Source organism: Phaethon aethereus, assembly GCF_964289735.1.
Source record: "Phaethon aethereus genome assembly, chromosome: 5".
In the NCBI taxonomy this organism is placed as follows: Eukaryota; Metazoa; Chordata; class Aves; order Phaethontiformes; family Phaethontidae; genus Phaethon; species Phaethon aethereus.
The window spans coordinates 59,214,802-59,232,994 of NC_138579.1; the positions used below are offsets into that span (position 1 = coordinate 59,214,802).

General features: G+C 41.2%; 1 protein-coding gene across 5 annotated transcripts in view; it reads right to left on the minus strand.

Moving 5' to 3' along the window:
* DENND2B (DENN domain containing 2B) overlaps positions 1 to 18,193 on the minus strand; it is a gene marked incomplete at both ends in the record, with an annotated part of 100,383 nt that overhangs the window by 49,137 nt on the left and 33,053 nt on the right. For 3 of the 5 annotated variants that reach the window (XM_082000350.1, XM_082000349.1, XM_082000348.1), the window contains 2 exons: positions 1,364 to 1,579; positions 4,278 to 4,426. In XM_082000350.1, coding sequence (XP_081856476.1) covers positions 1,364 to 1,579; positions 4,278 to 4,426 — 365 coding nt within the window. Of the gene's footprint in view, positions 1 to 1,363; positions 1,580 to 4,277; positions 4,434 to 18,193 lie in introns of all 5 variants that reach the window. The other 2 variants (XM_082000347.1, XM_082000351.1) reach the window with 2 other exon arrangements.

Here is an 18,193-nt window from a genome sequence, read left to right on the forward strand (position 1 = left end):
CTCGCTGGGCTGCTTGGCACTTGGTCTGCTTGAGCTACTTCATCAGGTGTAAAACACCTGCACTGTGGTGAGGAAAGCCCAGGTGTTTAAATTGCTTCACAAAGCATCACTGGGGGTGGTACAGAACAGGATTTTCTCAGGTTCGAGTTTTTCCCTCTAACAACTCACATTTTCTCAATAAAAAACTGAGATTCTCCAGTAATACATGATTCTAGGAGCTAGAGTGGTCAAAAATAGCAATTATCACAAGATTTATTATAAAACTATGAACATTCATATGCTGAGAACATAATTTCATATAAGGAGAATGTCTGTCCCTTAAACAAAAAAAATTTTAAAAAGAAAAAAAAAAAAAGAAGGTTGGGTACAAAACTTCCCAAGTTTTACTCAAAACCAAGTTCTAAGCTACTCTGTAAGTTACTCTGTAACTTGCTTCACAGATGCATGCTCATTTGTGCAGTAGAATAGTGTAAGTAAATATGTAGTAAATACTAAGGATGTAAGCTTAATTTCCTTGGTTTTGTTTGTTTCCTGCGTAGAGAGAATTCCAGACTAATTGACAAGAATGTAAAATTCTCCCTCTACTCACAGTATTTACAGCCACATACTTTAAAATATGCTCTTTAATAAGAACAGGAAAGAGCTGAATATACAGTAAAAATCAACTTTGTTCACAAGCCAAAAATAAATATATCGGCAGTTCTCCCCCCTGCCGTTGCTATTGTACTAGAAAAGGTTTGTTGATTTTTTTTGTTGTTTGGTGGCTTGGGTTTTTTCCACATCCCATTTTGAATTGGAATACTCCTTGAAAAATGGAAAATTATTTCCTACTTCAAATCAATCAAGACAACGGGGTTATCTAGATGGGGTAGGTTGTGAGTAAATGAAGGGAAACATATTAGGCCAATAATAGTTAATTTTCCTGACACCAGTGAACAAATGATGGGTGAAAAACCCACTTCAGATGCTGCTGCATGTTATAAATAATAATTGCTTGTCCATCACCCGTTCAAAATCATAAAGTTAGGTACACAACAATGCTCTGGCCCACAGAGCTTAAAGAAAAGTGTGGAAAACAGAACTGGCTTAAAATCAGCTCTGTGCAAAGATGGCCATCAGATGTTTGCTACTCTTGGACCAGGGCAGAGCTACCCACTTCTAGGGAAAGGATTTTCACAGTACTGCTGTAGGTAAAAAAGGAGTATGTCTTGGCTCCTGAGAGTTACTGTTTCTGTTTTGATCTCAATTTTCCTTTAGGATATAAAAAGAGCTTTCAGTGATGGCTAAAGGCTGGATAGAAATTTGCAAGCTCTTGCACACAGGTGACCTATCCTCAGCATAAGCCTGATCACCCTGCCAGTACCTTTGGGATCCTCCTGGCCCGCCGTGTAGACAGCAGCTCACTTGTCGTACTCAGGCTGTCATCATTGAGGCTGGAAGGGGAGGAGGGAATGCCAAGCTGAGCCAGCAGCAGCATGTCATCGTGGCTGTGCCTCTTGGGCAGCCGTGGTAAGCGGTGGCTCTTCCTTTCTGACCAGTTCCCGATACGCAGGGACTGGCTGCTGGGTTTCGAAGGTAGCTGCAAGAACAAGAACAGCTTGAGCTCTTCCCCCTCTCAGCAACACTTAGTGCAGGAGCAGCTCTGTGTGAGTGAGTGGTGGCTACACAAGGACATCATGCCAGGTGAGCCACTGCTCTGAGGGACATGTGCAGAGAGAGGGTTTAAGGTCAAAGCAAAGAGACAGGGGTCAATATCTAAGACTTTAAAGTTCAAAGAAAACAATAGTACTTTTGGCTTTGGTGCATTTCCACACACCCTCTATGAGCCTTCAAAACTAACTTAAAGGCTTGGTTGACATCAGAACACTGACCCGATGGGCCTGATCCATCCCTTTCACTTGCAGTACTGAAAATCAAGAGGAATTACATTGACGTTACTATTTTATCCTGGAGAAAGAAAGTAGAAGGTCAAGCTTGCTGTATTTCCATGGTGTTTAGACGTTTTAAGCACTGCCAGTGTGCAGAGGCACAGTTACAGCTTTGTTCTGCATTTGCAAAGAACTCCCTTTAAAACAAAAAACAGTTAACATTGCAGGGGGAAGGGAAAATCTCATTGACAGGGTTAAGCACCAGGTAACAGCTATCTTTAAAAAACTTGGGCTCTTTTAGAGCAGTCCTTCAAGCAGCTCTTGCCCAGCTCTCAGGAAAGTTAATCAGCAGGTTGGCAAGGCCAGGTCCCTGCCTTCTCCTCCCAAACACAAACACTGTAAGAAGCTTAGCCAAAAAGTACTATTATGTCAATCAGCTGTCAGTTGGCATTTGCTAATATTCTATTAGCAGTATTACAAGCTATAAACCTGCAACTATAAATGTCCCATTTGTCCTACTTGGAGGGCTTACCTATTACAGTGCCATACTACCTGGGATTAAGAGTAGGTGTTTCTGTACGTGTGGGCTTTGCATCACAAATATAATGTCATCGATAAAACATTCTTTTTATTTTTACACCTGATGACTTCAAACACTCAAAGTAATGAATGGGAAAGGAGAAGACACAGTGGAATTCAAAATGACCACATGACCACAAGCCAGTGTTTCTGAGGTCTCTGCTTACCACAGGTTAGCATGCCAGGAAAATCTGCAGCAGTTTATATTTTAATGAAAGGAATTCTTTTTGGAGATGATTGTTGAAAGCCTGCTGACCTTCTGATCTCTTCCATCTTGTTTATCATCATCCACGACTGAAAAGTCCTGTTGCTAATCCAGCTATGTTGTATGCTGGAAAAACTGGGTGATATATCATTGCCAAAGCTGCCATTCTTCAGGAAATTGAGACTTTTCTATTTCTGGTCATTGGAGCATTACCCAGGCCCATAGCTGACCTGCTCTTAGTCTCTCTTTGCTTTACATAGCAGCACAATGACAGCGCAATTATGGCAGGACTGGGTCCTGGCAGCATTTCAAAAAGAAGCTACCAGAATAAAGATAGCCTGTTGCAAAGACACCAAAGTACTTATTTACTGAGCAACTTTACAGAAGTCATTTTAATCTGTATATTCTTTGGTCACCCTGTGTAAAACAGAGAACAATGGACAGTATCTTACTAATGGACCTATATGATTCCTACCCTAATGGTACACCCTGTTGGATCCTCTAGAAGGTACACAATTCCTCTGAACACACACAGCCCAAAATAACTGTTATGCATAGCATGTCTCTCACAACGAGGTTATCTTCATGGCTGCAGTTTCTGTTTCTCCTTACTCTGCCTGATTACTGCTTTCTACTTGTTCCTTTTTCAGTAGCTTTGTTGAAAACAGTCCTTTTTTACAAATTATGTTAGGTGCATACTAAGAATCCTGGTGATACTTCTTTTGTCTCTTGAACTGTGATGCTCACATACACACAAAATAAGTGAAAGAAAATATATTCAGTTTTGTTCTAGGTCTCTTTACAAGACAGAAATGTAAATTGTTATGACCTTTTGTTCAGCTGCAAATTTTCTGTTGATTCAGTGCAAAACAAAGTTCCTTTAAGAGTGTTTTGAATCTCAAAATTATGTATGTGATGAAATTTATATTTTTCCTTATGAACACAATGATCCCATAAACAACAAAGCAACCTGGCATTTCATAGCATTCACAAAAAACAGACTGCTTTGGAAAATTCACCACAAAATGGAAAGTCTGCTGAGTTCCTGGTCTTTTACTTTATGCTGTAAATACAACATATACAGCCTTGTTAAATGCAGACATTCCGTTTTTTCTGATTACTTTATTATTCATTTCTTTATTGGGGGGGGCAAACTTGTCCTTCTCCATTTTACAATAAAACATGCCACGCTACGTACTTCACATTAGCAAAGTCCCATTCGGCCTCACATAGCTATACGTGGGCAAGATTAAGCAGCTGACTTTTTCCCTCCTGTTCCTACTAAAAGCCCAGCAGCAAACATGGAGGCAATTCACAAAGAGGTGCAGCCATACAAATAATTTAGGGCCAGATTCAGCTCACAACCAGTGGAAGGGTTCTGCTTAAACTCATCAGGCCGTAGCCAGCACAAAGAGCCATCAGATTCTGCAGCGCAGCGCTGAGAAGCTGAGCTGCAGCTGCCAAGAGCATTCCCAGCAATGATTTATGCATCTGATCGCACTCCTTTTCCAGATACCCTTTCTCATTCAGCACGGCTGCTCCTCCTCCTATGCCACGATTGATTTTCTTGCAAAAGTTTTAAATAAGCTTCAAGCACAGAAAGACCGGTGCCGTCACACCGTTACCTGGGGAGGTGATGTGTATTTCCTGTCCTGCGGCGTCCACATCCTGTGCAAAGAATCTAGGGAATTCTCCGAGAGCTGATGGGATTTTCGGCCCGCATGATGGCCTTTCAGCTCCACATCCTCGTACGGGTTTTCCTTGGGTGACTCGCCTTCACGGTTTGTTGGGGTTTTTTTAAGAAAAGAAAAACAGACAGGAATGTAAAGTTAAAAAAAAATAAAAATCATGTGAACCAAGTGAAAGGCTTTTAGAAAAGCTCCTCAGCTTTCAGCATGACTCATCCCTCTAGCTGCAGCTGGAAGTATTTGGAGGAGAACTTGGCTATGAGGTCGACAAGTTTCTTTGGGGTTTTTTTAACTGCCTTTTTTTTTTTTTTATAAAATGCAAAGATTTCACAAGATGTGCTTCTGAGCATCCGCAGCTGTGGAAAATTTATTGATATATAAAAGCTAAAGTGCATAACTGCTTTAAAGTGTATCAGTAGATTTTATAAATCTATAGCAGCCACTCACAGGGTGAAATGAATAGCAATAAATAACTGTTCTCAGCGTACCACCCTTTCACACAATAAGACAACTTTTATTTGTTGCTACCTTCACTTTTCTCTTCCCCTAAGAGAAGGCAAAGAAAGAATAAACACTTCAGCTCAGCAGTGCAAAGATAAAAGACTGTAAATTGTAAAAGATGAGGGAAGAATTTCTGCCCCAACCATACTGCATCCTCAAAGTGTTCTTTAAAACACACCATGCCTTCTAATTAAGCAGCTATTCATTTCAATTTATGTAAAATTAATACCTCCCAGAAGGAAACTCATCCTGCCAGTAATATATAGAGCTTGAACAGTTAATCACTAAATAGTGACATACATCAAAAATACATCAAAAAGCAGACTGCAATCTTTGAATTTTTAGCATTTGAAACCGAGAACCAAAATTTATAGTCTTGATTTAAGTGAGATCCAATACCCTTCAGCAGCCTAAGAACCAGTGGAATAACCCACCATCTCCTCAAAACTCCTGAACTCACTAAACCTCTCACTGAACTAAGAAGCATGAAGATGAATGAGTGTCATCTATGTCTTCAGACAGTTCATAATCAGCAACTGGTTTAGAACTTAAGGTTTTTCGAACACAGGGTCCTTACATCTTTCCAAACATCTTTCACAGAAAATCTTTCCCAAACAAGTGATCTACTCAATTTCAAGACTTGAATCTGCAGAAACTTGAAACATGCAGGAAGTTCAAAGCTTTTGAATCAGTTTGCTTTTGGTTTTATATCTAAAGATTACTCTAGACCTCATGGTTTCAGTACAATATATAATGCAATACAAGCTATTAAATATAAGAAATTCAGATTTTACTACATACACTATGTCAATTAAGAACTGAGGACAGAAAGCTATAGCATGGTTTATTATTCACACTGTTAGAGAAAATATTCACCACTTTTACAGAGATGACAGTTAAGGCATAGTTCTTCCAATGAGAGTAAGACCTTGATTAATACCCAGTTTGTTTGACTATCAGTTTTTTTGTTCTAGGCAGAATATTACATTTCCTCATTGTACAAAAGAAAACAAAAGAAAACAAAAGTAGTTTGTGCTTTCTACTTTATTGTTAGGCCTGGAAGTATGAGATTGCTTGATTCATCAATTATAGCGATAAGAGCTTTTGCTTAGCAAGTTCACAATACAAGTGAAAATACAGTTTTGCTTTGGTAGCAAAATCATACTAAGATTTGTAGTTAAATATAAGTGAATGTTTTAGCTTTGTTTTAATTAGAAGCCTGAATAACTGCTGCTTTTGAAGAATGTTTGAATTGGCAATCACAGCTGATTATTTCATCCAGAGGGAATCTGATTCTAGAGGCTGCACTATCATCATAGTCAATCCGCATGCCGCATGGGAAGAAGACCTTCAGGTGCACGGGGTACTTAGAAGAAAGATCTTCTGATTAATGCAAAGAACAGGATAAATCTTAAGCAATAAATATTTCTAAAAAAAATTAAAGCTACAAATGTTCTGGGAGGACTATGGAATTGTTTGATTCCTTCTGCTGGAAGAAAAATAAATAGATATTGCACACTAATTCTGTTACTTGTAAAATCTAGAGCTCTAGCTATGATAATCATAACAACAATAAATGGTCAACTTTGCAAAATGCTGTTGCTTACTCACAGCTAACTGGACTGTACTAGCATAATAAAATTACTTGTAAGCCCAAGTCAAGTATAGGTCAAGCAAGCATTTTAGAATGGATTAACAGATTTCAAAATACCCAGCTACATTAGACAGTGCTTAAGCATATGCTTCCTTGTGAAAACAAACATTATTACATTAGTATGCATCGTACCCAAACTCCTGAGAAGGAACAAGCCTATCAGTTGAAAAGAAACCTTTTTTAAAATGTAAAGCATTTAAAAGTTTTAGGGTGATTCTCTTATCGAGACAGAATGTGAAACAGAATTGCTTGAACCCAGTTAAACTCAACGTTACTAATGTTGACCTGAAATATTAAGTATAGAAACAGGCCCAGAGAAGTCTTGGATGAGAGGAGAGGGAGGAGCAAGGAATCATGAGCAGAGGCTGCTTTTCTGACTCAGATTCTCTACCAAAAGAAAGTTCAGGCCAAATTCCTCTTCAGTGTAACGTGGAGGTCAGTGGAGACACCACAGGGATTTTAACCCTTTCCCTAGAGTTTCTTCAGATGACTGGCTTGCTGTTCAAGAATACTTGTTTCTTTTACTTTTCTCGTTTGCTTAAAAATCAAATTATTTCAGGATCTTTTTTTTTCATTTTGAAATTGTGCCTTGAGACCAAATATGCCCCACTTGCTCTTTTTTTTTTAAAGAATAAACTTCCCCACCAAATCTCTGATACTGAAAAATAGTCTGATCAATCTGAAACAACCTAATTTTGCTGATTTGGCATTTGAACCCAGTATTTGGTTCAGCCAGTGAACTAAAAGAGATAATTTGTTTGTCTAGGTCTTCATAAATTTTCAACCCTCAGAGAACCATCTTTTTTTTAGTATATATGCTCTCTCTGGTGGATGAGACCAAAAGATCAGATATAGAAAAAGAGCACTAGGCAGCCCAGACACACTGGTTTCTGGGTGCCAAGAGTAGGAAGGACAAGTGACAAGCTAAAAAGATGCGTGAGGGTACCCTGAACTGCCTTAGAGCAGCATTTAACCCTATCACTCTGCACTGTGTCTCCCTTCCGTGGGAGAAAGACCTGGGAACTGATGGCCACCAGCAAATCTAAGTCCCATACAGGAGCAAGGCTCTGGGGAAGGGCTGCGGTGGTGGCTGCTACTGTTGCTGCAGCACAAAAACGAGGAAGGCTTCCATATAGCTGGGCTGGCTCAGAGGTTTGCAGCTTTGAACTCTGCATTTCTCCTCAACACCGTCACTTCTTTAGTCCCAAGACCCAGGCAAAGAGTGCTTACAATCTGCAAGCTGCAGTGCTTTTGCATTCGTTTGGATTCGCTGCAAAAGGAAAACACATTCACAATGAAAGAGCAAGGAAACATCCTTGTTCCTTCCACATGGATGTCTCTATTGGAAACCAAAAGGAGAAACATAATGCAGTATAGAGGCCAGGCTTGTGTTAATGAGGCTGATCCAACTGCCACACAAGACAACTGCAGACTACCACTGACTTCAAAGGAAGCTCAGTCAGACTCCCAAAATGCATATGGTCTCAAAAAATAGCAAGCCTTTTGCAAATACTGTCTCTAATCACCATCCCTGCTTCCAGATTAGTTCCCTTTATATGCATTTTTTCAAGTTTCCCATTCTCTTGAATTCTACGTACCGAACTGCTGGGTTTACATGGGACATTTATCTACATGACATTTATCTTCAGAAGATCTCACAGGCAATTTAATGATTGGTCCATAGGGAAAAGACCAAAAAAAAAAAAGATAAAATAATCAGTGATCTTTAGAAAAGTCTTAAGGAATGCAGTGCCTTGAGCTTAAGCATCCATGAGTTTCCTCCAGCAACTGCGATTCCTCACTCCATGATGCTCTGCAAGTCATCCCCACCGAGTCCTGAGGCAGCACACAATGTTCCTCTGCTCAGCCTCTCACACGTGGCAAATGGGAAGCAGAGGCAGACTCAGCAAGCCTGTCTCACGCTGAGAAAGGAGCGAAAAGTAAGGCTGAGGGGAAAAAAAATGCAGGCAGACACTTCTCTATAAATGGCAGAAAGCAGGGAAATGCATAATTTCTTTCTAGATGGGAGAAATAATTATCAGAGGAATGAAGTGATTCACTGAGTGCTGATTATAACTCCTGCCTTCTGCACTGCCAGGAAGTGAGAAGAATCAAACAGCGGGTATACAGTAAGGGAAAAGGCTCATCAACTTGTGTTAACTTGGGTGCCTAAATTAGGAGCCAGTGTTCACAGAGGAGATACTATCTCCAGAGGGTGAGATTCTGAGTGCCCAAGCCAGAAGCCTACCACCTTCCCTGCTGTCTACATAGGAAGCCCAGGCTCCTGAGCTGTACCGCTAAGTTAGACAGAGCACCTCACAAATGACAAAGTGTGTATTTCCTGCATAATAGAGGAAGTGCACAAAATATAGGGCAATTGATGTATTTTATATGATAATGAACTGGCAGATGAAAGTTTCAGCTGCCACACCAGGAGAGACTTGGGAAAAAGCAGCACACGCCTCCAGAGGCAAGGAGCTGGAAATAGTGGCAATAAACGGGCAGGAAAACAGTCCCCGACGGGCAGAATCAGGACTCAATAACAGACAAGTAGAAATACCAAGTGAGCAGTCTGTCAGAACCTCTGATGCTTGTGGCCCCTATCCCCTCAACCTTTTGCAGTGTTTCTGTAACAACAGACACAAGGTGCAACATCAACTACTTTCCACACATAATCCCTCAGATGGCATCTACAAATCCTTGAACTACCTTTTCTGCCCTCTGCCCATGACCTCTGTTCAGTTGTAGATATAGACCAATTCATCCAGCTCACATACATTTGGTGCATACGAGCCCTTGCAGAAGATTAAGATAAAATACAACTGTCCAAGGAAGAAGCAAGCAGAGAAGGGTGGTTGGGGAATTCTGCTTTTGCTGCCATTGAAGACGAAGCAATGGGAATGAACCTCTGAGTGTAGGCACTGTATGAGGAAACAGCACAGGATTCATGCACTGTGCATACTTACAGCTCACCAGCATCTCTGGGCACTTAAGTCCAAGGAACTGCTCAATGGTGAGAATCCAGGTGTGTTCTGCATATGCATTACTCATTCATTTTATTCATAAAATTACACAAACACAGATTCACACTGCCAGCGCTGGAAGAAAACTCAGCCACTGGGATGTTTACGAGCATGTTCAGATCAAATGGATGAAAACCACAAAATCTCCACACTCTCATAAAGTATCTGAGCTTAGATCTTTAGTACATAGATGAGCCTTTTCAACATCAGAGAAGTTGCAGCTATGCATCTCAGCTGAGGAATTTTCCCCAGGAATCTGTAGAAAGAGGAACTATTTCAATATCAAATTACAGCTAAGACACATTATAGCTGCTTTGAAAAGCTATTGCCCAACAGTACTAAGTTACAGACCATTACTTGCTTATAATCCTACCACCCACTGTATCAGCTCAGTACCATGTCCTCAGAAAAGTAGTAGAGCATCCGCAACATGCAGAGTGACAAGTCTAAAATGCTATTGGCCATTTGAGCCCTGGGCCATGGAGTTTGTAGGCCACAGCCTGTGCTTTCTGAACTTTTCCAGTTTTGCTTTGCCTTGCAATAAGCAGAAGAAACACTGCAGATTCTTTCAGCTCCCTGCCATCTCTGTAGCGACTGCAGGAGCTTAGAGCTGTAATCATAATGAAGCATTAGCTTCATCAGCTAGAGAAGAAGAATGGAGAATAATTAGCACGGCTGATAAACAAATAAGAAATTTTACCCCCCAAAATCATCCATTTAAGCCTCAGTCCAAAATCACATGCATGAAAACATGTGATGAGCAACTATTAGCCAAGTACAGCATCAGAATGCCTAAACTGCTTGTACTTCACAGAGGTTTAACCCTGCTGACTTCAATACAGTCTCTGAATTTAAACTGGGATTTGGGAGAGCAGCCTCATGGTCATTTTACTCTCTGTTTTACTAACCTGCAGCATTGACTAGAAAACCAGGCGATAAAGCTGACAGATACTGTCAAAAGAAGCTGTAGTGGATGGTATAGCTGTGAGACAGACTCCAGAGAGAAAAATGGGGATCTAAATAAAGCACAAGATGATTATTAAAAGTAACTGAAATCCACATATCCCAGTGCAGCAACAAAGCAGCAGGCTGATCCATAGGATCAGACAGCTAGAGTATTTGGCCTTTCTTTGACAGACCCATATGGATGCTGTTTGATTTAATGTGCTCTGGCTGCCATTACCCTACAGTGTCTCTTATTAAAATTGCCACTATTACACTTCCCAAAAACTCACATGCTTTTTAGACTGTGAGAGGCAGATTGGGGGTGTGGAGGAAGACAGGAACATATGTTTCCCTGATCACTGCCTGCACCATCATTTTGTATCAATCCTAGCTCTGCCTTTCAGTAACAGCTATCCAGAGACCTCCTGGTAAGGGTCTGACTGAAAATCCAAAATGTTTTCGGAGATGCAACTAGCACAGCACTGCTGGCAGAACTGCAATCTCTCCAAGTTTGCTTCAGCTTCACGACAGCCCAGCAATTCCAGTTTCTCCAAGATCTGTACAACCCTTTTGATGTGAGATGGCTATATGACAGACAATAATGCGATGCAAAAGCATGACAGGCGATAATGTGGCATGTGATGATGCCATTTTACTGGAAAGATCAGCTTGCTGTCTTTCTAACCTTTTTCCACATTTACTGGAAGAACTTTGCAAATGTTCTAATCTGAAAGAAATGTCAAGCTGGAACATCTTCCAACTGGACCTCAGTCATCGTTTCTGCAGCTCTTGGCACACACAATGGAGGATTCAGTAAAACAGCTAAATCATCCCATTTGTTACATGACATGCACTATGTCCAATTTACATCAGAATTCAAAACAACTAATCAGTTTAGGAGAGACGAGGTGCCTTACCAGGAGGGATAAAGGGAGTGACATGCTGTTCTGGACTCCACAGGGAAGGTTAAGCCACTGACGTTCCTTCCACGCTCAGGATCCTGCTTGTAGGCCCACACCTGCCTATTTTAACTGCTCAGGCACCCACCTGGGTTAGGCTGCCCTGACACTCCACTTCGTAATGCTGATTTGAGACATATCGCTCCATCGCCTCAGAGACCCAGATTTGTCTGTTCTTGTCCCTCTGGAAAAGACTGTACTTACCCAAGTACAACAACTTGGCCCTCACTAATTTCAAGGAGAGATAGCTACACCAAAAGAAGGACGTTTTGCTTCCCGAGCGATTAGCTGAAACCTGTACACAAGACTTATGTGGATATGATTTTACCCAAAAAAGAAAAAAGAATTTTTTCTAGGCCTGATACCAATGTGACAGGTTTGGGGCTTTATAATGATTTATTTTTCAGTAAACTCGCTGACTGTGAAGGCGGCCCATGCAAACCCAGAACTAGTTGTCTTGTTATAGTGCAGAAGTAAACAAGAAGCTGATTCTCCCCAAACTGAAGAGAGATACTCAAATTGACAGAGGAAAACAGATAAACAATTGTGTATAACTACACAGTTTCACTTCTCAGTCACCTAGGTTGTCAATTGTAACAAGGTTGAATTACACACCTCTAGAAGCACAGTGATTAAATTGCTATCATCAGTCTAAGTCCTTTAAAAGTGCAAAAAATGTTTGTCAAGAGAAGTATCCAGCTACTGAAAGGGCTCAAAATCTCCTAAATGTGACACTGAACAGGTCCAGAGAGCAGAAGGGTGCATAAGAAACCCTGCTCAGGAGGGCCAGCTGCCCCTAGGGCCATGGATTGCAAGATGCTCCCAACGGGAGTCTACCAGAAGGATCCCATTCATAAACTCATCCTGGATTTAAGAGATCCCACAGCAATATTTCTCAGGGCCTTGCTTTACTTTCTAGACTGCTTCAGCTCAAGCTGTCAAAGCAGACACAGTAGCTGTCAGCAGCTGCTTCTCCTTCAACTGTCTCAGTTCTGCTGTTTGCCTCCTTTTCCCCCTCCAGACAGATTTACCACACAGTTTAACTATCACCTTTTATTTAAAGCCAATCTGAAATGATCTGACTCTGCTGACTGAATGCTTCGCAGACTCCAGAAGAGTCTTCTGACTGGCTTTGTCAATTACTTCTAAACAAACATAAACACAACCAGAGATGGGCCCGAACCCAAGCTCTGCCTCTGAACATTTATTTCTGAGATGGGAAGAAGTCTGTATCCCCATCAAGAATGTGTGGCTGTGGTCAGTGGACCACAGAGAAACTGTGATGTGGAGATAGGGAGAAATGAGAAGACAGAACTGAGTTCCAAGGCAAGCTTTCAAGTTGACCTCTGCCACCACAGACACAGATCCAAAAGCCTATGCTTTTTAGAACAAGAACTCAACTGCTGAATCCCAGCTTTAAAATAAAAACATTTCAACTTTTTATAAAAACTGTGGCATTGCCTAAAGGAAAGATTTTTTCACAGGAATTTGTGCCAGTCACCTGAACCATACATTTTTTACTACCTTTCCTCTTGCCCAGGTTATCTGTCCCTCTTTAGCAGCTAATCTATCTGCCCAGGTTCCCGTTCCATGTGAACGTTCACGTTCTTCTCCCGGAGAAGAGCATTTCCTCACCCAGGGGGTATTTGATGGACTCCATCTTCCACGGTACATCCTAAAATGTCAGTTGAAAAACTGCTTGCATTTAATGAACAAAGGACCCTCATAGTGCTGACTATGGACGAGTCAGCACTCGTCATGGACGAGTCTATGACAAAGGAGAGACGCATGGCCTGGTGATCTGCATAGCACTGGCACCTGCCACCAAGCAGCTCTAACACAAGTTCTGGCCCTGACGCCTATCACGCCTTTGGCATGCCACCTAACTTCTGGCATAGACCAGGCCCAGCTGTACGTCACGGGCATACGCTAATGTCCCCAGAGTTCATGTTCCTGGGGACCCTGCTGCCAATGAAACACCAAAACTTCCCCAGGGTAGTAGCAGACACTTACCTTCCCCTTCACAGGAATTTGATGGAGAGGGCTAAACTAAAAGATCCATTTCAGCCCTGGAGCAATTCCAGCAGATCTGTGCACTGGGAGAAGGCCTAGCAGGAAGCCTGTCAACCAACACAGAGGAAGGGCTAATGTGACCCCAAACTGCCGGGCACACACCAATGCATATGGCCAAGCCAGACGGAGCATGGGTTTGTCTGTTGCAACCCCGCATGGCGAGTACTCAAAAGAGCTCCATCCACAAAGTCAAGCCAGTCTTGTCCCAAAGAAAAGCACAGCCTAATTCCAGCTGGGGACTCTAAAAGAGGGTAATTCATTAGCGTTGCCTTTCCTGTTAATTAACAGATTTCTAAGAGTGCTTTGGACAATTGCAATTTAGTGAGCAAGCACCAGGCTTGCATGTGAGCCAGTCAGACAGAACGGGAACCTTACTGGGGCAAGACCTCTCTGCACTAATGTATGTGGCTGAAATAAGCCCATTTTTATACAAACTGCTTTTCCTATTGCACCAGTAAGATACTAAACCCATTAGAAGATGAATAATCCAACACTCATACATCTGGGCTATCTGATGAATAGTCCACCTATGACTTCAAAAACAGCAAAGAAGCAAGAAACCCTGTTAGTCACAGACCTTCAGGGAGGAAAAGCATTTTAATCGCTTGCTTTCTTCTTGGGGAAAAAAATGTTTTAAATGAGGCCCAGGCAGCTATAAGAGCAAATGGCTTTTTTTTGGACAGGGTAGATGGAGTTGTGCAACATCACAGTAAACATTCTCAATCTATGATGCAACATGCACAGCCCAGCTAAACAATGTGTCGCCTACACATCTATGTATGTCCCCTTAGAGAAAATCTCCACCTGTTCTACTGTGTCCAGAACTCTGAGGAGTTACAGAGTAAGAAGGCCTGCCTTGCCAAAGATTTCTTCCACTGTACTTAATTTCTGAATTGTGGATGCAATTTCTCTTACAAACACAAACTATAATTTGTATGGTTTTATCAGATTTTCTCAAGTTAAAATTCATATTGTGCCCTTAAACTTGCCTTCAGTTCATGCATTCAGGTTTTTTTGGTGATGATAACAAGTGCTTTCTTCTAGATGTCAGGTGAAAAATGCCTCAGAGACACCAGAAGTTAAATAACAATATTCAAATATCTCAGCTGCACTTAGGGGAACAGACTGGAAAACTGAAACCGTATGGTACATATGGCAGGAGATACAGTTGTCCACAAACACAGCAGAAGCAACCGTCTCAGACATCTCTTAATACTATGATAGTTTCTTGAATTTGCACAAAGACAAGCATGGTTTCACCAACTGGATTCATAAAGCCACATTAATTTTGGTCTGATTAAAGACTCATTCAAAACCACAAGAAGCAAAATAATGTTAAGTTTACTATGACTGCCACATTCCTGTGAGTGCTAGTGCAGAAGATGAATGAAGTCCGCATGGTTCCCTGCACATGGAATACAGCTCTGATTAATATTGGGAATGTGCACCCCTTTATACAACTGCTTCTAGATTAATGCAGAATGGATCATTATGTTCCAATCCAATATGTCTTGAACATAACATGCAGATATTTCATCTATTAAAGTGTACAAAAATATTACAAAATTAAACAAAGAGTCTGGTTCATGATGTCACTGGATTTCGAAGCACAATCATTTTTGTTTTTAATGTACCTTAAAACTTTTTTTTTTAAGTCAGCTCTCAAAATAACATAAATTAGCCATAAAAGTTCATCAGTGTCCTGGTCATTAAAGGAGGAAACAGCGTAAGTGAAGGAAACAGGAGAAAGACAAAGGTTTAGTGTGCATGTGAATTAGATGATGAAGTCATGCAGTAACCTCAAAACCAATGACTCTAGTCCTAGAATTTAGGTGTTTAGAAGGTGTCTTTTGATCATTGTACTAGTCTGAGTGAGAGCACTCAGTACCCCAACACAGTATCTTGTAGATATCTAACATTAAATATGCTTTTTAGAAGATAACCTCTGATAGATAGTTCACAACTTATCCACAGCTCTCCTCTGCTTTCCAGTGAGGGAGAAATGTCCTGCTGAGCAGCACCAGGCTGGGGGATGCAATGCCAGACAGGAGACCTTGGGGGACACCAGCAAGATGAAGGAAAGGCTCAGCAGGAACTTCAGGAAGTTTAGGAAAGACAAATATGGTCCCACATGTGGGTCAGAACAACCCTGCAATAGTACATGCCAGGGCTGACTGGCTAGGGAGCAAGCTGCAGAAAAAGGGCTCGCGGTCACAGTGAGCAACGAACCAAACGTAAGGCAGCAGCGTGTGTCTGTGGCAAGGAAGGTAAACTACACCTTGGCCTGCATTAGCAAGACTGTGGCCAGCAAGTCACAGGAAGTGGGAATTCCCCTCTACTTGGCTTTGCAAGGCCACATCTGGAGTAATCACAGTACTAGGGAGACATCAACAGACTGGAGATAGTCTAGAGCAAGGCTAAGATGGTTGGGGGCTGGACCATACAACATAAATGAGAAAAGGCTGAGAGAACTAGGACCGTTAGCCTAGAGAAGTTGGGGGACACACACCTAACTGCTGACTTCCACTACCTGGGAGTGGTTATGGAAAAGATGGAGCTAGATGCTTCTTGGAGGTGCACGGTGAAAGGATGAAAGACAACAGTCACAAAAAGCAACAGGGAGAATTATGACTGGACAGGAAGAAAAACTCCTTTGCAGTGATATCAAGAAAAACTTCTTCACGGTGGAGGTTAAGTAGTGGAGCAGGCTGCGCAGAGAGGCAGTGGAACCACCCTCCTAAGATATTTTGAAAACTCAACCAGATGTAACCCTGAGCAATCTGATCTTACTGTGAAACTAGCCCTGCTCTGAGCAGAGGCTGGACCAGCTGACTCTGGAGTCCCTTCCAACCTGATTTTTTTTTTTTTTTTTAATTATTCTGTCACACAGTAGAGTGCTTAGAGCATTGCCCAAGATTTACTGCTTTTTTTGCTTTGTGTTTTAACATTTACTTGCATTAAAACTTTTAATTCTACAGGGGGTAGTGTGGGAGGGGACTTTATTACTACAGTGACAATGTTTTAACTACTTACAAGGTTTTAGGGAGGCAGAAGATTCAACCAGGTATAGACAAAAAAAACACCACCACCTTTAGGGCAACTGTTCACAAAGAAAACCCAAAGCAGCAGTGACAGAGTCCTATATAGCTTTGAAGCAGATGTAAATCTATAAATTAAAAATCACTCTTTACAGACACCTGGTCTTCATGAACACAAAAGCGCTACTTAGAGACTGAGATCTAGCACTACTGGTATAAATTATGCAGATGCGATACACAAAACTATGATAGTTTCTTTAAAACCGGAGATCAAACTACTTTGGCTTGTCTTTAATCACACTTGGCAGTTTATAAGAATTATACTGATTTGGTATTCCCCCCGCACTGTCTGTATTGAATGAAGTGCTTTGGAACAAGGTTGTTAGAAGGCAGTACAAAACAATGAAGTTCTGTGTTTGTCCACAGATCTGAAATTTTGCGTTCTCTTCCCACTGCCCTGCCAAAATGCCCAAATTATAATCTGCAGGGAACTGGTTTATAGTTCCCAAAAGTTGGAAGAGCTCATTGCGATTTTGTATTACTGAACCCAAGAATTCTTCTCATTTGGAGAAAGCTTCTTACCATCCCTGAACATTTTATTTTTATATTTAACAAACCAAAGCAAGGAAAAAAAGCATTATCACTTAACAACTGGCAGCACATTGACAGGTCCTGAGCAAAGACAAGCACTGTAATTAATGCAAAATACATTTGCAAATATAAATTGCATGGTGGTCTGACTGTTCATAGGGAAGGCTGATGATCATTAAGGACAGTCTCCACAGAAAAAACTTTTTACTATCTACATAAGCTCTCATTTTTATTAACAGACACTGAACAGCAGCATTTTTTTGTGTTCTGAAAGCTTTTTTTTTTTGAATGGCATAAAGGGAGAGTACAACTGAAAATAGAAAGAGTAAATTCCTGTTTTCACTAGGCTGACAGGCCAGAGACAGAATTTGCGTATAAGAACAAAGAGCCCCAAGCTGCATTTTGTGGCCACTGTTCCTTGCTGTATCAACTGATATGACGAAGAATAGTTTTGTTCTATCATCTTTGTTTGCCCTTCAAACATTTGTAAGCAGTATTAGAGTGCCTCTGGTCCTTTTTTTACCAGACTAAACAAGCCCAGCTTGTCAGCGTCTCTTCAGAGGACATGTGCCTTAGGGCCCCTGACTATCTTGGTAGCCCTCCAGTTTTCAGTAGATAAAGATTCATTGTCCAAAGTAAAATGAAGTCCCCTTTGTATCTGTTGTGATAATACAACACTGAAAGAGTTAAAAACAATGCAGATATTCATCACTTGTGTGGAAAATCTGTGCTCTGAAGGGCTGCCCAATTTTCAGTAATTATAACAACTTTTTTGATGTTAAAAGAATGTATGCATAGGCCATACATTTCCTTCTAAGACCAAGAGAAACATGTTTTTCTTGTGAAGCTTAATCAAAATGGCATTTTTGTTGTGCAGTCCTGATGGCTCTATAGCTAAAGGAAATTAATTTTTCTTTAACCAGCACTGGGACTGAGGGGAGACCAGGAATGGTGCTACAAACAACTGCTTTGGGGCAGTCCACACAGGAGTCCTCCAAAACTCAGGCTGATCACAAAAGGCCTATGAGGTTAATCTTGCTATTGGATAGTTCTGTAAACACTATCTCAA